Source organism: Pleurodeles waltl, chromosome 8, assembly GCF_031143425.1.
Source record: "Pleurodeles waltl isolate 20211129_DDA chromosome 8, aPleWal1.hap1.20221129, whole genome shotgun sequence".
In the NCBI taxonomy this organism is placed as follows: Eukaryota; Metazoa; Chordata; class Amphibia; order Caudata; family Salamandridae; genus Pleurodeles; species Pleurodeles waltl.
In genome coordinates, this window is record NC_090447.1 from 266,179,017 (window position 1) to 266,203,669 (window position 24,653).

Sequence of the window (24,653 nt, forward strand, 5' to 3'; positions counted from 1 at the left end):
CGGGTCCAAGATGTCAGTTCAACCTATGCTGTTCTCGCCTCACTAATTCAGATGGAGAGAATGTGCTGTGAGTCAGGCATGTTGATAGCTTCTCTGGCCCTGCTTGTCCTCAGGTGTCAGCACTGCCTGTACCATTCGTATGTCACCTAGAGGAGAGAGAAAGAAAGATTCCTGTCAGTGCCAGCGCAGAAACACCAGGCGACTCTGGGTTGGCATTGGGATGTCACTATTAGCTTGGATAAAATAGTATAGGTAAGTAGGGATTTTTTCTTATTACAAGCACATTGTGATGTCAATGTGCTTACAGTAAAAAACAAATGACAGATTTTACAAGGAGAATGGAATCTCACTTGCATTATAAAAAAATAAACAGAACTACAACTCCAGGAATGCAAAGAGTTAGTCTGGATTGGTTGAGTTGATTAGATGACATGAGAGTTGCAAATGTTTAACCCGCTGAGCAATCTTTTAGGATTAACTTTTCAAGTTTTTTATTAGGACACTTCATGTTTGTGTTTCACCACTGATCAATATTTTTCTCCTTTATTTTCAGCATACCCCCCCACCCATAAATACAATCTATATTTTCGGATTGTCTTTGTAAATGAGTCTATTTATATTCTGTGCGTGTATAAGTATATCTTATGTGGATCTCCTCAAAATCTGCCATGAATTCGTTCACCTGGATATACAAGTTTTATTTCCTCTTGTGTTATTGAAATGCACCTGGACCACAAGCTTTCTCCTTGCCCTCCTACCCTTCACCCAAGAGCAACTCTGCTCCTGACCCCCACAGCCGATGTACCTCCCCACCTGGTCCCATGAACTTTCTCCCTGCTCTCCCGCGCGCTGTGGGTTTCAGACGCGCCTGTCGGCCATAATAGCGTATCAAGAATGCCATGGGCCCTGGTGCAAAGCAGTGAAGATGGTCCCCTGGACTGCTGTTGGCTAAACAAACACAGCACTATCCTGGTTTAATCGGCCCCTCGGGGCTCAGGGTCCCGGTGTCACTGCACCTGCTGCGCCGATCGTAGCTATGCCCCTGGTCGACCCCTGTCCTCGGTATCGCTGCCGCGGCGCAGACAGGTTTGCCTTCTTCTGCAATCCCAGCCCAAGGAATGGCGTAAGGCACAAAAGGAGCAGGTCTTCCAGCAGGGGGAACTAGAGCCTTGTAATCCGAGGTCTGCTCTCGGCGACGTGCCAGTGCGTGCCTCCCCGCTGTGAATCACCGGCGCCCCCAGGAAGCCGCGAGCCTGTGATCACACGTGGCTCGACATCCACACTATTTACATAAACTGCAGGGCAGATGCCGAACCCCCCTTTGGTCTCAATGCTGCTGACATACCTGCCCGTGGTCGGACCCATTGTTCTTCCTTTTTGCGCCTATTATTGTCGCCACTTGGACGCTGCTGTTTGTGTCGCGCAGGCATTCACAGCGCTGACAACTGTTCAAATGGTGCTTCGTGTAAAACACAATGGGTTCGTTCCTCCCCCAAAGTTCGAACCCCTCCACACGAACGCTCAGCCTCCGGTGTGAGCCTTTCAAATAACAAAAGGGTGTCTGTGAGGTGGTAGCAGCCGTCTCACAACTCTCGCACCTGTGCGCGCGCTCTTCATATTGCCTCTGAAACACACTGTGTCCCGCCCCCCGCGAGAACACACAACAAGCTCACACCCGGTGCGCCCAGGTGATTGCGGGTCGCCTCGAATTCGAAGCCGCGCGCACGTCATCCATTTTGATATGAGTTGCAATATGCTATAGTAGAACATACATTTACTGGATATGGGGGGAGGTCGTGCGTGTTTTTAGGCGGAGTTAGCCCCTTCCAACTATAGAAAAAACGTTTAAGTTGAAAATTTAGCTTTAATAATTAGGCAATACCACCAGCTTGAAAACAATCAGCCAGAAAACACACTGTCCGCCGTGAAGGAAGCACCATTCAGCCATGCATGGGGTAGAGGAGGGAGAAGGGGCTTGAGGGAAGAGGACCAAACCATAAGTGCTCATTTCCCTCTTCCAAGCACATCATCCGCTCTCACTGAGGGCTGGTTATTTATCCCCGAACGGCTCAGCTCTCTGATCTGCGGTGTGCAGCGCTCAGAGGATGCTTTCGACGCCGCGCTCCCCCGCCCTCCTCTTGCCTCTGCCACTTGGCTGAGCAGACATCTCCTCCCCTTTGCAAGTTCCTCTCGGGATGCGACGCGGGATCAACGAAGAGGGAGCGCCACGTGACCTGCGGAGGGAGGCGGTGGGCTGGAGGCTGCTGCTGCTGCCACTGCTTGGCTCAGGGGGAGCAGCACTGCGAGCGGAGGGGACGGGAAGGCTGGGCTGAGCGGGGTTGTTCCACACTCTTCATACCGTCCCTGCCCCAGACCAGCGCCCGCCCCCCTGCCGGCACCTGCCTCCATTCAACAAACTGTTGGGCGGCCGGCACGTCCATCCACCCTCCCCTGACCCTCCTGGGTGCAAGTTAGTGAGAAACTCGCTGCTCCATGCTGCTTGTGGACGAACAGGGCAAATAAAGAATTGTTTCATGCAGCCTGCTGAGAAGTTCGCAGTGCACTTTTTAAGGAACCGGCCTCTTTCTGGCCTTGGAGGAAACACCTGGCTCTGGATCACCAAGGATTTTAGGGGGAGCAGTTTAGAAATTGCATTGGCTGGGCTGGATCTTTGGGGATGTGGGAACCCGAGTGGATGGAGGTAACCTGTGTAGTGCTATGGATCTAGCTCTGTCCTGCTCAGACCGCTTCCTTCAAGGCGCTGTGGAGGTATCGCGCTCACTTATCTGCTGTTTGATCGGCTCCTAGCGAAGCGCCACGTGCCTCCCCGTCCCTGGTACTTGTTGGTACTTGACACCCTGGGATTGTGCTACCTCGAATTCTGGATTGTGTGTAATATGACAACATGGGTCTGCTAACACACCTCCTGTTCTGTGGGTGTGTGTGCTTGCAGGTGTTTGGTAAGTATTTCCCTTTTTTTGTCTGACAATGCACGTTTCCACTTCTTGTAGTGCCCTTTGTGAAACAGCACGTGTGCCGGCGAACTAACATGAAAAGGGTAACTTTTAATAACGTATTAAAAGTAAACAATATTTCCAGTGCACTGCTGGATGGCAACGCCAAGAATATCACAAAACGTGAAACAACAGAAAGCTGGACACGTCGTTAATTGGTCACAGAGCATCCCTCCGGTTGTATATAATGTTCAAGGTTACAGTGATGAACTTTTGTGAAGGAAATAGACAGAAAATGCGTTTTCTCTTTCCTTGTGTTTGAGGTGAGACATTTATGGGACACTGGAGTTGGGGAGAATATTTCCTTCGAATGCTTGTTAAGAAGCCTCAGCAGTTGGGTGTGGGAACAACAGTGTAAGAGCAATTTCTAACCAGATTTTAAGAGTGAATGAGTCAATGGTTTGGTGATGTTACTTCAGAGGATATACGATCGAAGTGCCTAATACAGCAACTTCAGCGTAGACCTGCCCCCCCAACCCCTACCCCAACACACACACACACAAAACTAGGTGGCACGAGACATTTATTGGAGCATCCACTGAATGTATCTCTTATCTGCAGGCGCACAAGCCAGACTTGTTGGACTTCTTGGTCACAGTGTTATATCAAGGGCGGATACTGTCTCCTGACTACGTTTGCAGGGGTTAGGAACATTTCACACGGGGGAACAGGCTTTGAAGTACTTTTTCTGGCAAGCGCATTGAGTTCACAATGCAGTCAACGCGGCGCTTTACGAGTGGTTTCCTTTTACGCTTATATCATGGACCTTTAGGTGGATAGGAACATGTCGTTGTGTGGAACTCGATCTGTTATTAGTGAGAAGGAGCTTTATGTATTAAGCATGTCTGCATAATAGATAGTTTATTTGGGGTGAATGCAGAGAGAGCAATTGGCACACATCTCCACCGAGGTATGTCCAGTGTACAGACCCTGATGAACATAGATTGAAATGCGGCGCGATGGGATGCTCGTTTCCCGTTTTTTCTGGGTGTGCATAGACACACCTAAAACTGTGTGAACCCGTCCCCTCGAGATCACACAGCTTAGTCGTGGGAAGGCTGGGATCTGAAGGCGAGTATCAGCGGCCCAAAATAATTTGTGTCACTGGAAGACGATTCTTTTTCATAAATCAAGATTTCTCTGGCTCTGTCTATTCATCCGTCTGTCAGCTTGTGGCCCTGTCTTGTAGGAAATAAGAATTATCTCAGAAATACTTTTCTATGTTATGTGGTGCACGCATAGCATAACAAAGACCACGTCTACTATACTGGGCCAATCTGTATATAGTGATTTAAATTGGGAAGAGCAAACAAGTGTTATGATAAGTGCATGCACCAATTAAACCATTTAAAAGTATCAAATACTAGTATTTGTCCAATTTGGAGGTCTTCCCAGTTTTACAGATAGGCAAGAGAAGTCACAAACTAGGTGTATAGCGATTTGCTTAGGGTTGCACAGAGTGGTCAGTTAGAGGGGTTGGGGAATCGATGCCACAAACAATCATTGTGATGCCTCTTTGGCTAGAGCATCATCTTTGTGTACTATTTGCTTTCATTTGACTAAACGGTTTTGTCATCACATACTCTTCTGTGCCTGAATATGTTGTTTGCAGTTTGGCTTGTTACTCAAGGCCAGTGCGTTTCAGTTTGAGCGGGTTAGTTATGCACGTGGTATCTGCTTTGGAAGGTCACCCTGGCAGATTTATTCTTCCTGGGGTGATTGCAGTAAGCTGCGAAAATGTGTATGTCTACAAGTGAAGCCTTTCATCTTGTGGATGTGCAGGCGAGCAGAAGTATCAGGTTAGCATTCTGACACACACCCACACACACGCCACCACCCCCACACTCCCCCTTGCTATCTGCTAGTAACCATCTCCCACTATTGCTGCCACTATACATCTCTCTCTAGAATAGAATTCGAATAACATGTGCTGTCCTGTATCCCATGTCATCTTAGTTAGCCATTGCTTAATGACCGGTATCATCACAACGCAACTCAACAGCACTTGTTGTGTCCTCCCCCAGAATGCTGAAAGACTGAGTTAACCCTTCCATAATTCACACCTTTTGGATTTGTTTGAACTTGGATCTGTGCAGGAGCTGCATTCTGTATTTCCAACATTTTAATTGTTATGCATACACCTTGTGACATATGTATGTAGAAATCCCATGACTAAAGACAAGCTCCAATTAAATGCAAAGTGAAGTGACCTAGAGGTGTGTATGTTTAAAATGATGATATAAAAAGGCCTATTTATCTGTAATCTAGGTAATTGAGAGGAAAACGCTTTCTACTTGCATTCCGCACATTTCCCACAAGTGTATGTGCTTATAGTTGTAGTATGCATGGTGACCTGACTCCTTTCTAGGCACTAGGTAGAATTTCGGATGTAAATTGGTTGCCTGGTAAAGATATCAGACTTAGGTTGAGCCTCAAGTATTTCAGGCTAGCTGCTTTGCCATCATTGTACACATAGAAGCTCAGACTGGAGGCACGTTTCTGATTTGCACCACAGCTGTGTCTTTTCATGATCCTTCTGTACACCTTTTTGGAGCCTCGGTTGCAGCCTCATTGTTTGAATATTGTTAGATATTACTGATTCTCAACTACTGAAGTTGGTACTATGGTAATTTTTAGAGCCACAGATTGGCGTCTCTATTTCCTGATTTCTGTTGTTTCTACTTTTGTGCAGAAAGGGACCCACTATTGGAATATACCACCCTACCAAGACACTTTGCATATCTCTGTGGTGACCTGACTGCATGGCATGCTTAGTACTGTCAGATAGGCAGTTACACTGAGGGTGGTGGAGTTTCAGTATTCCTTATCTCCGTTTTGCTGCACCTTTTTCTTTGTTGTTTTGTGTTACACTGCCTGTCTGGTATGACTTGAACAGTTTGCCATTGGGTTGGTGTCGTTTGATTCAAGGCATCACCTAACTTACAGTGACCTGTGCTTTGTTCAGGATTGAATACATTTTCAGGTCAGGTAAGTTTTGGGTCTGTTGCGCATTCGGTTCTATAGCACGTGTAACACAGCATTGTTCTGGTCTGGATTTAACAAAAAGAGGCACATTTCCATGTACTGCTGATTAATTTGGTTAGTTGCCTTTCCAGATTCTATCTCAGTAATGGCAGCTAATTTGTGGCTAGGACATCCATCCACCCAAGGCTCTTGGTCTGTTCTTCGTGTTTTTCACTGACTGTATAATTTTGTGGATTGTGCATTGTATTAGAAGTAGAGCATATTGGTCTATGACAGCCATGGACAATCTGTGACAACAGAGTGTTGAGAGGGCTTACAGTAAGCCCGGCTCATATGAAAGGGGCTGTTTATCCACCAACATGTAAATTGGCATTTAATCGCCAGGTTCACCTTTGTTTGTGGTCTACAAGTGCAGTATAAACCTTCATAACAAATTGAATTCAAGCAAGATCTTTTAAATTCAAGGTAAATTGGCCACGCTTGTGAGTTCTGCGCTAATCCATGCATTGCTGCTGGTGGTGTTCTTCACTGCAATTAGAGCCGGGTCAAAGGCAGCTGGCCCCACCCCCAGCTCTGCATCAAACATTCATGGAGGGTAGCTCATGAGGCTTCCAGCGAAATGCATGCAGACAGGCACGCTCAGTGCACCAACCCCCTTCCACAGGCAAAGACAAACAGATCACATTTCACAATACCATAACCATGCACAGAGAAGTGTTCAGCATTAGATGGTACAAATGTAATTATGAGTAAGTGCCGAAAAATGGCGTGTAGCTCAGAGGGATACAATTAAAGTGCTCAGTAGAAGTGACAGAGTGTAGCAGAGGAGCTTGGCGCTACAGAATGTAATTAATGTAGAAGACTGTTTGGAGATATATGAAACAAATGCAATTAACCAGCTTGCCGGAACGACAGAGCAAGACATAATTTATTCTGCGTCGTTTTTTTTCTAACTCGGGAATAAATCAAGAACCCTGGTCCTGATATGTCTCTCTGAAAGAAGAGGTATGCAAAGATCAGTTAGTAGGCACTGGCTGAAAATGTTCTCACCTATAGCTGCTTGTTATTATGAAAGTTGCCAGATCACACTCCTTGTCACTGTTTAACTCATTCTCAAGTCCTAGGTTTTCATTGCTCAGACAACTTTTTCTGGGAGTTGTAATTTTCATTACTTCAACTGAGCCAGTTGGGCAATATATATATCAACTGATTATGATATGTAGGGTCTAGAGCAGAGATGTCCTTTAGCTTTGATGTTGCATAAATTGATCACATGAATTTTGCCTCCTTTCAGAACTTTTTATGCTTGTTTATAGAAAATTAATTGTCTAAGTGTTGTCCTAGCTGTCCGTAAATATACATCGGTACAAGGATTTGTACAGTCATACTTCACATTTCAATACCACTTTTTTTCTTCTAACATGTAGTGGCTTCGATGTAATAAACTACTGTGACACTTAACCAACACAAGGAGTTGTTTTGAGTATATATTCTTGGCAAGGTTTTATCTCAAAACCACCACACAAAGTAGAGCTAAAGAAATGGCAGAGCACATGAAGATGGTTACATAACACACCAAGTGCTTTTTTTTTTCTTTTTCTGAAGACAAATGGCAATTCTGCCAACCTATAATCGCCTACATTGACTAGTACAACAAAAACTGTTGGTTTGGCTTCCAGCTTTGACATCTTGGGTTGGCCCCTTTCCATCGAATGCCTTGCAGTTGTCTGACTCAAACCCAAAACGATCAACATGGTTGTTCTTGCAAGCAGCCTTTGTCAAAGCCCTTCACAGGTAGGTTAGAAGGTGCTCTATCACTTGGGCACCGAAAACCCACTTTCACAAAATGTAAGAACAAAGAATTATTCCCAACAGCAGTGGGCAATATAGTGGCTTTTTATTCAGCAGTGGGAGAGAATTGAAGGGCATTTTCTTTCTAGTGACCTCTTGCGTTCTCAAATGTATGGAGTAGCGCACTACTAGCCAAGGGATATGGAGTGTTATAGATACCAGTTACTAAACAGTCATATCATAGAACAACGCAGGGCCGGGATGGAGAGAGCCTTGTGCGCATGTATGTTTGGCCGGCCAAACATACATGCGCACTGCACCCTCAGTTCCTGTCATCCCGTGGCCCGCAGTCTTTTATAGTAAAAACATAATAAACAGAATTTGTTGTGTTTTTACTATAAAAGTTTTGCAGCTGCTGGTGGGGGGGGGGCGATGCTCCTCCGTCATAGCAGAGGAGCTGCCCCTGGTCATTTGGCCCTTAAATGTCTTTGGTAGAGAGCCATTGTTAGAAATGGGGTCTTTGGTTGGCAGTCAGGTTACCCACTGTCCATGCAAGGACCCTCACCCTAGTCAGGGTAAAGGAGAAACACCCTCAGCTCACCCCAGCTCACCCCCTTGGTAGCTTGGCATGAGCAGGCAGGCTTAACATTAGAGTTCTAGGTGTAAATTATTTGTGCCAACACACACAGTAACTCAATGAAAACACTACAAAATGACACAACACAGGTTTAGAAAAATTTAAAATATTTATATAAACAAAACAAGACCAAAACTACAAAAATCCAACATACACAAGTCAAGTTATTAATTTTAAATGCAAAAGAGTCTTAAATCCTTTTGTAAACAGGTAAAACACTGTTAGCGTTGAAAAGTACCTGGGTAGGGTCAAAATAACACGCACGGGCGAGTATGCATTGAAAAAGTTAAGCTGTGTGTCTATTTTTCAGCCACAAGCGGGATCATGCGTTGTTTCTCCTCCTCCCGTTGGGTTGGCATGCGTCAGTTTTCCTCTCTGCAGGAGAGCAATGAATTGACGCGGGCAGCACTCAGGTCCTGGCAGGTGGTGCGTAATTTTTCCACGCCCAGCAAGGTTTGTGTCAAAAATCCTGCCGAACTGTGTTAGCAAAACCGCGCTGTGTGGTTTGCGATGATACCAGCCTCTGTTAGCGATGCAGCAGGTCATTTCTCCAGCCGCGAGCGTCTATCTCCCAGCCACTCTCCAAGCGGTTCGTCGATTTCAGCAGTGTCTCGGAGTTTGCGTTGGAAATTTGCCTGCAAGGTGGTCAGAGCATGGATTTTCAATCTTGGTCTGCCAGCTTCACCTGTCAAGGCCCCCATGTACTGGATAGGGCACAACTTGGCACAGCAGGAGTCTCAGCAGAGAGTCCAGATGCTGGCAGGGGAAGTCTTTAATGGCCCTGAGACTTCAACAATAGGAGGCAAGCTCGAGAGAAGCCCTTGGAGATTTCTTCACAAGCAGGAATGCACAACAAGGTCCAGTCTTTGTCCCCTTTCACCAGGCAGAAGCAGAAACTTCAGGATAGCTCCACAAAGCACAGTCTCAGGCAGGGCAGCACTTCTCTTCAGCTCTTCTCCAGGCAGAGGTTCCTCTTGATGTCTAGAAGTGATCTATAGTCTGTGGTTTTGGGTGCACTTCTTATACCCATTTTGGCCTTTGAAGCAGGCTTACTTCAAAGGAAAGTCTCTCTTGTTTGTGAAATCCTGCCTTGGCCAGGCCAGACCCCAGACACACACCAGGGGGTTGGAGACTGCATTGTGTGAGGGAAGGCACAGCCCTTTCAGGTGTGAGTGACCAGTCCTCCCCTTAGCAGAGATGGCTCATCAGGATATGCAGGCTACATCCCAGCTCCCTTTGTGTCACTGTCTAGAGAGAGGTGCAAACAGCCCAACTGTCAAACTAACCCAGAAAGGAAATCCACAAACAGGCAGAGTCACAGAATGGTTTAAGGAAGAAAATGCTCACTTTCTAAAAGTGGCATTTTCAAACACACAATCTTAAAATCAACTTTACTAAAATATGCATTTTTAAATTGTGAGCTCAGAGACCCCAAACTCCACATGTCTATCCACTCCCAAAGGGAATCTACGCTTTAATCAAATTTAAATCCAGCCCCCATGTTAACCTATGAGAGGGACAAGCCTTGCAACAGTGAAAAAACACATTTGGCAGTATTTCACTGTTCGGACATATAAAACACATTAGTATATGTCCTACCTTAAACATACACTTCATTCTGCCCATGGGGCTACCTGGGGCCTACCTTAGAGGTGCCTTACATGTACGAAAAGGGAAGGTAAGTGGGTACACTTGCCAACTCGAATTGACAGTTTAAAACAAACTGCACACACAGACACTGCAGTGGCAGGTCTGAGACATAATCACAGAGCTACTAATGTGGGTGGCACAACCAGTGCTGCAGGCCCACTAGTAGCATTTGATTTACAGGCCCCGGGCACCTCTAGTGCACTGTACTAGGGACTTACCAGTAAATCAAATGTACCAATCATGGAGATCCAATTACATACACATTTTATGCAGGGACACTTGCACTTTAGCACTGGATAGCAGTGGTAAAGTGCCCAGAGCAACAAATACAGCAAAAACAAAGTCCAGCACACATCATCAACCTGGGAAACAGAGGCAAAAAGGTAGGGGAGACCACGCTAAGGACAACGAGTCTAACAGCCATTCATATTAATGAACTTTCTCATGATCCAAGGTCCCAGTGTTGGAATAAAGATGGGACACCTCTTTTTTGTCTCCCATTGGTATCAAGACTCAAAGTTAGTATGGGTAGCATGGCCTCCTCCCCTCCTCAGGTTGTGAAGTGAGAGGAGTCCTCCACACAACCTCATAGAAACTCCACATAAATTTTATCTGTTCTGAGGCCACATGATCAGCGCCTCCTCCCATCCTTCCAAAGCGTATAGTTTGAGAAAATTAACCAAATGACATCCCACCCTCTGCTATTGTAGTCTTTTTTTATTTCAACGCAGTCGTATCGCTTACCCTCTCTTTTCAGTGCAAACGTTTCTCCACATTTCATTGTCTGCTCACCTCTCTCCTCATTTGTATGTACACACAGACACCAACTCAAATAGTGCCCATCTAACACAAGAAACAAGTATTTCCCTGTTAACTTCATTTGTTTATTGTGATCATGAAAGTTTTTATTACTCCATGCATTTCTCTTTGTTTACCACCTAGGCTCACCTGTTGCTGCATCTTAGCGATCCTGGCAAACATGTTGTTGCATGTGCACTCCCCTTGCATCAGGTGTTGCTAAGGGAGTAAACAAAGAGTTCCCGAGGGGCCTGCCTCCTGCCTTGAAATACCTTAATCAAGAGCAGCACGTCCCACAGAGACTTTGCTTCAGCAGTAAAATATAAACACCAAATACCGAAATAACATAATCGGAGCACTGTTCCAAAAGTCACTTTTTATCCTCTGTAACTAATCTTTCCATGTGTGTGCACTTTTTTACTGCTGTTCTTCAGACTCCCCTTTAAAAGTTATGACGTGATAATTCAAAACAGAATAAACTGTAATTTTAAACATCTTTCTCTATGGGAGGAGTTGCCAAGATTTGTTTTTGTCACTAGTCATTGAACCATCAATGAGAGCTTTGGTCCCGACTACCAAAAGGGGCCTGTGTTGTGTCTTTAGGTCACAATGTGAATATATATATATTTAATTCGCATTTCAATGTGTGCAGTAGCAGCTGCAGGGGAGGTGTCAAAATATGTCTGATGTTTACCATCAATCCCGGCAGCCTCTATCCCAGAGCAGTAAACAGGATAGTGTCTAGGGGTAAGCTTTGGGTAACAGAAGGTGAGCACACAAGTATAGCTCTGCAACTGGTTACAAAGTTGCAATCCTTCCCCCCTCTCTCCCTTTGTGGTTCATCGTTTTTCAGATCTATCTGTGAGAAACGTATAGTTGGGAACTATGTCTTAAATTAAGATTTTACAATTGTTAGTATGTTCTTTTAAAAAAAATCATTGTATTGCTTTTAGCTAACCGTATACAATAAAGATGACTATTATTAGATTTTTTAAATAATAAAATAATAAATATATGTGAGAAAAGTATAGTTTCTGTAGCTGCTTCCAGGGTGACCCAGTTGTCTTCAGAATTTAACATTCTATGCTGTTAGAAGCGCAGTGAAACACTGTTTTCTAAGGCATGTTCTTTGTTTGTGGTAAAAAATGAAATGGACTCAAACAGGTCAGGAGTGATCAACAATATGATTCTTTTAGGTTCTTCAGGATGTTGCTATAGAGTTTTGTCAGTTATCCTGTGAAAGGCTATACCCACAGTGGTTTGGGATACACAAATTTCACAAGGTTAAACCTTGCAAGGGGAAGAATACGCAGTTTTCCTAATGTGGAAAAAAATAACATCTACATGTTATCCCCATTCCAGGATGCAAAACTCAAAGTGGGGGTGGCCATTTTCCTACCTGTAAATTCCAGATCCTGCAGCATTTGTACTTTTCCTGTCTGGAATTTCTGGCTACAAATACAATGGTGCTCAGATTGTCACTTGTATGCTGTTACTCTATGTTATTGCACCTTCAAGCACCCTTAAGCAGGTAGATTTTATTGTTCGTCAACCACAGGGTGGTCAAACAAATGTTGAATGGCTGCTATTGGTTGGCTGGCTATGTATTGCAATTAGTAAATTTTGCTAATCCTCGCTTCAAGTCAAGCACAGCAGTAATCAAGCAAGTAAAAACAGGTTTCAGAAAATATTGTACATGATTTCTGCTTGAGAGCATGTTTTTATAGCTCCAGTTCCATTGTGGTGATTGCCTTATAAAAGCAAGTTAGGCTAATTGCAGTAATAGCACTTAAAGCCTGCAATCGTAAGTACTCAACCTAACTTTGAGGAAGGTTTTCAAGGGTCGTTGGCCTTGAAAACTATACACTGTAGCATCCCGCATTAACAGGAGTCATTAGGAAACCATTCTGTTATGCCATAGATAAAAGTACGAATCTCACGCTTGCAGGAATGGAGGAGGTGTGATACTGAGAGGAGCGATCAGTAAGGGCCAAAACCAGAAAGCTTTTTTTATTTAAGTAATTTTCTCTTGCTCTTGGAAATCCAGGAATAAGTCAACCCCATATCAGGAGTAAGAGACAATGACACACTGACAAAAGTCTTCGAATTGCACCCATAGTGATTCAAAATAACTGAACTTCTGATCACTTGCTAATTGTAAAAGTGCCAAGACCAGCAATGTACAGTCACAAAGATGGTACAGTTATTTGCCCTTTTGGTAAACATGAGTCCTTGTGTGTGTTTTTTTTTTTTTTTTTTTTAAATGTCAGTTTGTTGTAAAGTGGTATTTGTTTTTTTGTGTTTTTGTGTTTTTTGTTTTTGGTGTATTTTTTGGGTGGTATTGTTGTTTGCACTAAATTTATTACACACTTTTGAATTCAATGTCAGTTGGACATTGTAAGAATATGACATTTAGTTTTTGGTGACCATGGTGATTGTTTTTCTGGACATTATAAAAGTACCCGGGCTCCAATCATAAGTAGTGTAATTTGTTGATTCAGCTTTAAGATAAAAATGAAGTTCATGATGTTTGGAACCAGTTTGCCAATGTGCTTATTGCAGTGATTATGAAAGTTCCTAGGCATGGAACGAGGTAGGCATGGGTAATAGAGATCACCATTTATCCAATAGCGATGTGTAATGTATCAGTCATCTGTGAACTGTAGCAATGGTGACCTATCGGTTGCGTTTACTTGACGTCTAAATCCTATTCTGGGACTGGTTGTAGCAGTGGGTGCCACTTAGTGGAGAATTGAACGTCACTACTACATCTCATTTTCAAATAGTGCAATCAATCAATTTTAAAATAATAGGAGCTATTGTGGGTTCAAAGGGTCGGTCTAGGGAAGTTCTGCCATCACATATTTATTTATTTATCGATTAAAAAAATAGTCAGAAATGAACGTTTACCAACCCGCTTGTTCATTTGATCTAAATGGAGAGCCAATATTTTGTGTATCGTTTCCAATTGAGATGTTGTGAAACAGAAAAACATAGTTTTTAGAATGAATATTCATTGTATTGTTATAATGCGATCTTTGTAAAGAAGCAGACATCCAAAAAATATTCAAGATTTAATTAACGCTGTAGCAATGCAAAATATGTGACTTGCGTTACGAAATAGGCATTGCAGATAAGTAGATTTTTTTTTTTTTTAAATAAAAGGCCATGCCAGGAAATAGCTGCCATTAGAAAATAGGTCTTTGGTACTACACGTTTTTCAGTTGCTTAAGTATCTCTAAACCTTGTTTCTTTGATGCAGACCTCTCTGGTGGAGTCTCCAAGGGGCTGAAAGACAGGCACCTAATCCCCCCCTATTACCTAAAAGCACATTTAGATGTCTGCTCACAAAGGAAACTTCCCATCAAAATCACTTGAAACAAAAAACGAAACGTGCCGTCAAATTCTTAAATGAGAAGCACAGATGTGCACTCCAAAACCATTTCAAATGCACTTTACACTGCACAGGCCGAGCTGTGGACTCTGTTTCCTGCATAATACAGGAGTTAATTGCTTTGGGCTTTTCAAATTCCCCTTTAAAAAACAACAAAAAAACCTAAACACTTGAGCATCAAGTGCTAAGAAACATGTATATGGTTTTGTGTGCCCCAAACATTCATGTATTCCCCCACTGAGCACAAAACGTGGCTTTTTGCTGACGTGCATCCGTTGCTATGGGAAGAGCACAGATTGGCTTCTACACACCCAGCAGTGTGGGTGAAGGGTGCATTGAGGCGGCGAGAGGAGGTGACACATTGTGGCGCGATCAATGAATCACAAGTTCACTCTAACATGCCCACTTCTGCTTAAAAACGAACGTTGTTTTGGGTTTCCTAGCCTCTTCCAGCGGTTCCCTTCCAGGCTTTGAGCAGTGCCGCTTAGAGTGCACTCCAAGCCACAAAGGCGGGGTTGAGATGTTATTCATAGCACGCCTTAGTCACAATGGCCAACCCAATGAATAGCAACCGTCAGAGGCCTTTAAAATCTGGTGATTAATACCGCCTGCTTTTAATTGAGGTAAAAGAGGCATTCCAGATCCCGCCCACTGGTTCTGCCAATTTGCAACATAGAGATGCTTCCCACATTCTTTCAAACGGGGCACAAGCAGGTCATTAAAACGTAAACACATTTTCGTTTCTGGGCATACTGTGCTCTAGAAGTTGTAAAATGTTGTTGCCCTCGAGAAAAGCAGGAACCAATCAACCTGTTTTTTTGCTTTCTTTTTCTGGTGTAATCTATGACGAAGTAGTCGTTTTACAGGCATACACTGAATAATGGAGTCTGCAGTGTTGATAATATTTTTGGGAATGTTACTAGGAAATAATTAGAGCTGTTAAAACATTTTTGTAAATGGCCTTTACGAAAAGGTCCAAAAGTGCCACGTGCACCTCATGTTCGAGAATCACAGAGAGGCACATGAGGCAGCATGCAAAGCATTCTGGTCTGCAGCGATTGGATAGGAGCAATGTCATTTTCAAATCTCTTGCATCCGAATAGTAAACATAAAATCTGTTTTGAATCTAGGGTTTCCTAAAACCGCCCTCTGTGCGAGCCATCAACATTATTATGATTCGATGTTTCAATGTAAAATATTTTTTTAATTGTGAAGAATGGAATTATGTAACAGGTGTGATAGAATATTAAAGTTGATTATTTTCCTTTTATAAGACTTTCAAGGACCACCATGTGTGAGCTGCCACGACCATCCAGACTGCTCGTGGCTCTCCTTACTTGTACACACGAACATTATATGGTGTGGACTATAGCTCTGTGATCACATTAATATTGTTCCTTTATGTATGTCGAAAGTCTGTACCCATTCGAGTTCTTTCTATCACTTCTGCATGAATGTCGCTCCTTTGAGGGCCTGTTTTCCTAATTCTTTTAAACCACGTTTTACCAGCATAGCCATTTGCTCCCTTAAAACATGTCATCTTTGTGACTAATACAGTAATCCAGGACAACTTTACTAGCGCTTTTCTCAATATTATCAGTTTTGACAGAGTTTGTAAAAATAACGTTTGATTTGTGGAAGACCAAAGGCTAAGTGAAACTGTCCCGGCCGTCATGACTCCGCCCTTCTTGACCCCGCCCCTTTCTGCTCCCACCCACTCATCTACAATGTGTGGTTTCCCAGGGTCACTTGTTTCTACTCCCAGAGTTATGGGTAGTTTATAAGCTACATACAGAACTCCTGTGTAGAGTTAGTAAACTTGAAAGCATTTTAAACTCTAGCTTTTTTTCTGCCTAAAAAATATTTTTCTTAATGTGTCACCCCTTTCTTCCTACACAGCGCTTGTGAATTCTAGGAAGCTTCCTAAAGTTTTACGGAAAACATGCATGGGGCTTTCAGTTGTATCTTAGATGTGATTAAATGGTGTGACAATTTAATTTAGTGACCACTTCTTTGGTGCTCCAAAGTTCAAAACTATGGCTGTAAAGTCTATTAATACAATAATGTTAAACAGGTCGATTACTAGCCACAAGCATTTACACATTTTTCATTCACTTTTCATTCATTGGCAATCGGGCATGAGCTAAACGAGTAATGTTGAAGAATCAGAATGTTTTCTTTTTTGCATTTTTTACATTTCTAAGAGTATTCAAATATTACACAATGCCGTAGGCACTGCATTTATCGTGCACGTTGTGGCCTAGAGAGGTTAGCGTTTTGATAACTAAGACAACGTTTATTTTAATACAAATTATGATATTTTCACAATCCGTACAAAGGATAGGAAGATTACAGGATACATAACAAACGGCCTAATAATGTAATTGGTGGATTCTGGTGACATAACCACTAGGGTGAATGTCAAGTAGTTTGTAAATGTCACCCGAACCCCAAGATGGCAATATTGGACATATTTCGCACTTCGCCCATTATGTATTTTTATTTCACTTGTTTATTTTTGGGTAGAAAGCTTGAAAAAGTTGCTTTCTTGTAAGTGCGACCAACAGCTGGCACTGTTTTGAATTACAATGTTTAGGTTTAACTTTCATGTAAAGGTGTTTGATATAACAACAGACAATGGTGAGGACCACAGAATTTATGAGCTTGTGTGGCTGAAGCCATTACCGTATAATTATGGGTTTGCCACACATTTTCCACAAAATTAGCAGTTTTTACAAAAATATTTCTAGCTCAAATAATGAAAGTAATATTGCCAGAGAATGAGCCACATCATTTGCATTTTTTGCCACATTGTTTCGATAACCTTGCCACATAATTTAGGTAACTTTGCTGCATAATCTTACTAGCCCTGACGATTATAAAGGTCTGCAGAGTGATTTGGAAGGGCAGTCATGAAGAAGAAACATGGTTTTCACAGGGAACCAGAAATAGTTCCTCTGTTTCACAATTCACTGTGAAATATTTGTTTTTATAGTACTGCTTTTGGTGCAATAAAACACCTCAGTTTGTAATGAATACATGTGTATGTAACATTAACTAAATGACAAGGTCACAAGTGTGGGTTGGGAGAGAGACTCCTCCCCATCCTCAAGGTTGAAGCCCTCATTTGAGATGTCAGACAGTCCATTAGTGGCATGTTTCTAACTTGTCACCCAAGGCTAAATGGTGATCCCTTACTCTCATTCTCCATATCCATATCCAAAATTGGAATTTCTTGAACCATGGTAAAATACTTCTAATGTTTGAGGAGAAAATTATAATTGGTTTAATTTCCTCCCTTAACATGCCACAATACATAATTTATATTACAACAAATACAACATGTTGATCTGTTGTTACTGCTGATTTCTAACTTACGAGGAGAATTATGACAAAATCACTAACTTACAACCACCAATTCAATTATACATCTTGTTGGTAATTAGCATGTCATATTACACGGTGTTAGCTCAAGATTCTGTCATGTTTTTGGCATAACTGCCTTATTATATTCTATGCAATCTACTAATTTGACTCTCGGCTCTGCATCTTTATTTGTTGCACTGTAAAGTAAACATGTACTTAACACAGTGACATAAATTTTAATAAACAAATTAACTAAAGGATATCTCTTCTCATATGAAATGTATATCTGAGAAATGGTGAAAAATGTAATTCTTTTAAGAGAATCACTTTCAAATCGAGAGATGCATACAAAAGTGCATGCTTTGCCCCCCCCCCCCCAACCACCCAACATACACACTTGATGGTAATGGAGTGCCTCAGTTTTCAAATGAGCAAAATAACCTGCCTATATACAGTATTGCCTATTTTAAGGCTAATCAATGTTTTTTTTCAAATCTAGATTATGTAACTTTTACACAAGAAAACTTGTTTGCACTTGAGAATGCATGTTTATGCTTAGAATTGTGCTCCTGAATCACATATTTATGTGATTAAAATGTATAAAATCCATAAGTCCCCATCGTTTATATATTATATATCCTTATCCTTCAGGAAGGAACAAAAAATGCGAGGTTACACCTAACATGATTCTATAATCGTAGGTGTCTGGGTAAAATTTAATTTCTGTTCCACCCAGCCCCCTTTTTACGTGCAAATGTGTTTGCCTCTTCCGCATACACTGTTATCCTTCTCAAGGATGTGGTATAAATGTCATCTGGGTGTCTGTAGTTTGTATGTTCGACCATGGGAGTAGTTTCATTCTAAATAGTTTCCCACAATTATATTTATAAAATGATTCAGTACATAAATATAACGTGACCACAGTCTGTTGGGACTGAATGCTTTAATTGTATGCCTATTCTTAGCTGTTATAGCACCAAGCAGTGTTCCTTTGCCTCTGTTTTTAACATTGAGCTGTTCTGGCATATTTTGTGTGTCACGTTAGACATGTGTGCTTAGGATGCAGTTTTAAACATGCACCTGCTAAGTACTTAAAAAAAAAAAATAATAGTTTGTACACCCGTTTGCACCATGTTCCTGCACTACATATGTACTCAAATGTCATTCTGCTGATGTGAGGTTAAGGTTACTACTTGTTGATAACTGCCTTCGAACTACTTAAACAAGACTTGGCTTGCTTAGACCAGCCCAGGGCTTCAAAGACCCCACCCCATACCATTAAAGTTGCTTTGTATGTAGATTCCCAGATAAATGCTTTCTGGAGAAAAGATGGAAAGCCAGACTGCAGCACTGCCTCCTACTTGTACAGGGGGACTAGATCTCTGTGTGTACTAGTCTTCACTCTTTATTTAGTCTGTGTGGCTTTGCCTGCAGTACTTGTTATGCTCCATGTCAGTGAGCGAGTACTGTGTTGAATTTTTCTGTAAAAAACAGCCACATAACCAGGTAGTTTTTAGCAAACAATAGTGTGAGGTGGGTTAAAATGTGAGATAAGTGGAATGATATAGGATATGGAACCATGTAAACTTACAATTTGATATTATCAAGTTCCGTGCCCACACATGAAACTTATTCTCTCAGTAGTAACCAATGTAGGTTCCTTTCGTGAACTTTCAACTCTCAAGAGGTTGAATTGCATCCAGTTCACCATTTGTTAACACTGAATCATCTTCCTGTCATTTGAGAGATGATCTGGAGATCCGCAGGCTGGCAATGCATGGCCAGTAATCTAGTAGCATACAGCGTAAATGATGAATGAGATAGACATTCGTTTAAACCCTGGCAAAAGGTGCAGTTGGTCTGCTCTTTGCCCGATGCTAAAACCATCTTCTTATTAGTTGTGGAGAACTGTGATGTATTTAAAGTCTTTTTTGGACACTTCTTAGTTTTGTATCCGTCTGTGATGCCAGAAAGCATATTGAATGATAATTAATGGTTGCTAATGTTCAAAATGCCTCCATGTCAGGTAATGCAAAGAAGGGAAGACACCGCAAATTGCATCTGTGACTTTTAGCAGGTTTTTTGAGATGGGGAGGATACCTCCTATTTCATTGTGTTTGGAATGCAGGAAGCTTGGCTGTCTTGTCTCTTAGATGTGTCTAAAAAGTGTGATTTGGCTTTGCCAGTATTTTAAGAGGGAATAACATGCAGTAAGTCAGCCTATAATTACCAAGAAATAATTTGGTGAAGGCTGAATTTATGAGGACATGGAGCACCATCACCATGGCCTTTTTTTGCCAGTGGGGAATGATTCTATGAGAGATGAGATATCAATGTTTGTGATTAATGTTTTGATAAGATGCACCCATTATTCCAGGAGTGTATTTGAAAGTTGTTGACTGGGTAGTGGTAGAAGGGGAGATTCAATTTGCTGTTTGTTACCATTGCCTCTTAGTGGGCCCAATTAAATATGCTGAGAGTCTTCCTTTGTAGGTCTGGCCTAGAGGTGGCTTTAACTTTCTTGCCAGCCTCTAATATGCATTCCATCACCCCTCTTCACACCCTGGTCTGTTCAATTGTCTTTCAAATTTTGTGCACAGGCAACAGATTGGCAAATGTAAGTGATTGGGTTTTATCACGGTTAGTGACAGCAGTTTGTTCTTGCACACATGCCCATCAGCCTATAAAGTAGCCCTCTCCTGTGCCAGGGCTGCTCGGCCAGTCTTTACTTGAATTTCTTATATTATTTATTTATTTTTGTGATGGGTCTTTTTTTCTTTTTTTTTAGTAGTATTTGTAAACAAATGCACTCCACCTTTAACAGCATTTTTATTATTATAACGTTTGCTATGTATTGCACAAGTTGACAAAGCAAGAAAGAAAGAAGTTAAAAATAAAATGCATGGCTGCCAAGACCAGACCTATTTACTTTGGCATTATTGGCCTGATTACATCCTTGGCGGATGAGATTTCTTCCTCCCAAATGTGACGGATATCCCGACCTCCGTGTTACAAATTCCATAGGATATAATGGAACTTGTAACACAGTGGGCGGGATATCTGTCACATTTGGGACGGAGTAATCCTCTCCCCCAAGGTCGTAAACAGGCCCTATGTGTTTTATTTAAGTTTCTTGGAATTCTTTTCACATTAACATATGAACTACTTCGCAGAAAACAATACTGTTTGAAATCAGTCAACGATTATCACGTATTAAGCTGTTGTTTCTTTAGGTCAGTTAGTTTTTAATTTTTTGCAATTTTTTAAAGTTGTCCGGTTGCCTTATTGACATCAAAACACAATGAAAAGAAATTGTCTTTGTCAAAGTAACCAGGTTTGTCTGTGTACTCCATAATTCCGTACATATTAAGGATGTGTTGGTTGAACTTTGAAGAGAGCTGGATTTTGCCTGGATTTCAACAAACATGTATTTTATATCTAGCCAGTCCTGTGTCACATTGAATATATATCTTCCATGGGCTTTTGCTGTCATGTCAATTAGTTGATTGGATCTGCATGCCTTGGGACTAATCATGTACCTCTGCCTAAAATAGGCCATGTTATGCAGCCGTTGGTGCTTGCTGGCATCGGCTTCATATTTATAATTGTGCTAAACTGTGTTGACAGTGTTGAACATTCAATAGTGTGTCTATAAACAAGGTGGGGACTGGGAGATTACTGGTCCAGTGCACAGTCTCCCAAATGAACCTATAATATCAAAACAGGTGCACTGTTCCACAAAGGAGAGACATAAAGAAAATGATCCAGTTTGGAAATGGCGAAGCTATACTGAGTAATCTCAGGAGGGCCCTCAACCACCCATTTGGGTGACAGGTATCATCATCGGGCTCACTCCTCGCCAGACTGGTGCTGCAATGCCTGGCGGGCCACCCAACATTCTGGGTGGCACTCAACCGTTATAAAATTGCTAACAACAAGGGTCTGGGAAAGAAACTGAATCAGAAACGGAGAGTGTAGAAAAAGAGACAAAACTCTAAAATTGGCTCTGAACCTGAGCCACTATTTTAATGTGATAGAAATTGGGTTCAGGCCAAGATTAAAAGCAAAAAATATATATTAGAGTGTCACAGAATGTTGGGTGGCCCGCCAGGCATTGCAGCACCAGTCTGGCGAGGAGTGAGCCCGATGATGATACCTGTCACCCAAATGGGTGGTTGAATTATACATTCAATAGTGTGCCCAGGATAGACAGGCCCGTGGGACTGCAGTCTCTGGGGCTTCGTTATCATTTTTTTCGGTTTGTCGGGTCTCGAAAACTGACATTATTCACCTCATACTGTAATCTGGCTACTTTGGGCTTTATTCTATGGAAAGGCTTAATTTTTCCAATTAAGTCTAGAAAATAAGTACAGAATTTGGTACAAGGCAAGCTAAACAAAAAAAATAATAATACTTTTCTTATAGTTTTTCAAACAATTTAATGCATGACAAAATGCGTAAACTTTTCTACTTGATTATCCTTTCTGTTGCTGACACGGATCTGACTTTTTTTTAATACTTTCTAAATTACTCGTCCATTTCTTGCATATAAATATGGCTTGGAAGTGATGTTTACATTATTTGTCGGGTTTATAGCAGTTAATGCAAGTCTTTAGCATTTGTTAAGTGCTAACAAGTTTTGAAGAAAAACATGTTTGAAACAGATTAGTTCTATTTGGCCTAGTGGTGTAGGAAGGATTAGCACTATCTTTGTCACCATATAGCAATATAGGGAAGAGATCCTAAGGTACTAACTTCTATTCAAATATAACACCTAAACAAACTGTCGCCTTTGATTTATACAGTTCAACAACCCATAAAATACAGGGTTTGTGCACCACAGAAGGAGTACATTTGTTATATTTCAAAGTTTGTTGAACTAAGGAGATGGGCATGCTCTCACTGTCTGTAAACAGCATTCTATCTTTTGTGCGTGGCCTTTTCAGATTTCCTGTGATGGGGAATCTTAAAGTTCACCTTTTTCCGAACACATATGCTGGTGCTCGAATCAGCGTTTACCCAGGTGGTCTATATGCAATTATTGTGTTTTTGCACACCACATTGGACTCTGAGAGACACAGTAAATTGTGCTTCAATTACACAAAACAGTGCAACAATAAACATGTCAAAACCAAATGTATGTGATGCGTGACTACATATAATTTGTGCCTCATTTCTAATACACTCACCATTAGTGTTTTTTTATGTTTACACATGTTGCACGTTTTGAACTCCTGTCAGTATGTTGGAACAGAAAAGTCCCCTGCATGGTAGACTGGCATGTACCCCAGTCCTGAGAGTCCAACTGCATGGGAAACTGATATCCTGCCTTTTTGGTCTTTGCACCATGCTAATCTCATGAGGTCACTGAGGCCTAGAACATCCCCATGTAATATGAGGTCCACAACCTGTTATGAGGCCTGGGAGGCCATACAGAGCTTAACCTCATAGCATGCGTGGGACTACTATCATGTCCTGAGTAAGTCACATAAGGCAGTGGTGGCCGTGCTCTGAGTTTTATGAATCTTTACCAGGACCAGCCCTATTTCTCACTGTCAAGGAGGTTCCTACCTATCAACCCTTCTTGTTTAAATTCCTGCCGATAATTGAACCCCCGATCCTTTGGGAGGAGATGTATGTGTGTAATAAGTGACTAGGCCTGGTTTCATAGTAGGACTCTGTGTGTGATGAAAATCTGAGTATTGGGTCCAGTGGCACCAATTTTGATTATCCCCTGTTTCAACATGACAGAAGATGGAGGGTAGATACAGCCTCTTTGGACACCAGAAGTGTATTGACTACATGCCTGCCACTGGAGGGTTTAGAATGTTGTTCAGGGTCAGGAGGTGTCTAGGCAGGCCCTGTTTCTGGTTACTGCTTCAGGAAGGCTGATGACACCTACATGCAGAGATCTCACACTTCTTTGCACTCTTGGTTTGAATATGCTTGCATGGAGCCACTAACATTGCAATCTGATGTGACAGCCATCACCATGCACAAAGGCTGCTTCAGAGGAACAGCCAGAAAACAACATTTGAAAGGTAACAAACCAAAACTCGTTTTGGAAACTTTAGACAGTGGAGCCACTCCCTTTTCCTCAAAAATGTATATAAAAGTGTGTTCCAAACTACTCCCTTTGTCCTAGTTCTAAGTTCTTTATGACCAAGGAAGAGAGTCCTCCACTGAGTGCACGAAGGACTGCTGTTTGAACAGGGTGGAGTCTTCATGACAGGCCATTCTCTAAGCGGTGAGGAGGCATCATGTGAAGTCTGCAGTTTCTGCTGGAGGAGCTGAAGCTGTGTCTTGACCATAGATGATTTAGTGCCTGCTAGGCAAGTGATGGAGTGGGCCAGGACCTGCAAGAGGAGACAGTCCAGGAGGTGAATCCCAGACCATTCTCGGCATAGGGAACTGCCAGACAAAATAAGTGACTATGAGGGATTGAAGCCTGGTGTGACTCGTGCTAGGATCCCCTTGGTCTCCCTGTGCAATCCTTGCTGTGAAGTCCAAGTCGTCTAACAAGAGCTAAGCATCACGTAATGTTGGCAATCTGCTGTGTGTCTGACAGATTTCTGCTGCAGACTTCACGCTTGAAACACTTCACTGCTGAGGTGAAACTCCTGATAGGCCTCACCTACCAATGACACCTGTACGATGAAGATCGTCCTGGAGGCCACGCTTGCCAAAACAGACCTGTCTGCGAAGCTACAGCTGCCAAAGTGAAGAGCCACTGTGCTGAAATCTCAGAGCTGTCTTGGTATGAACGAGGCCACAGCCGTGGCCCATACAGTGCAAGAGTTGCCACTGACAGAGCAGGACCACAGGACTTATCTGCCTGTAGCACCCAAACATCAATGCCAGACTGCAGGTAACCACTGTGCCTAGAACTGTGAGTTAAACTAGAGACTGAGGAAGCATACCGTGTTCTGTAAAACAAGCAGGACTATTACCAGGTAAACACAATGAGGTGAAAGAAACCTTAACTGTTGTGTGCATCAAATGCCTTGAAGGAGCTTCT

At 42.3% G+C, this 24,653-nt stretch overlaps 1 protein-coding gene across 14 annotated transcripts in view; it reads left to right on the forward strand.

The window, feature by feature from the left end:
* Positions 1-2,042: 2,042 nt before the first annotated feature.
* Positions 2,043-24,653, forward strand: part of ROBO2 (roundabout guidance receptor 2) — a 709,977-nt gene continuing 687,366 nt past the window's right edge. For 13 of the 14 annotated variants that reach the window (XM_069204124.1, XM_069204131.1, XM_069204130.1 and 10 more), the window contains exon 1: positions 2,182-2,960. In XM_069204124.1, coding sequence (XP_069060225.1) covers positions 2,906-2,960 — 55 coding nt within the window. In that variant the 5' untranslated portion in view covers positions 2,182-2,905. Of the gene's footprint in view, positions 2,961-24,653 lie in introns of all 14 variants that reach the window. The other variant, XM_069204134.1, reaches the window with a different exon arrangement.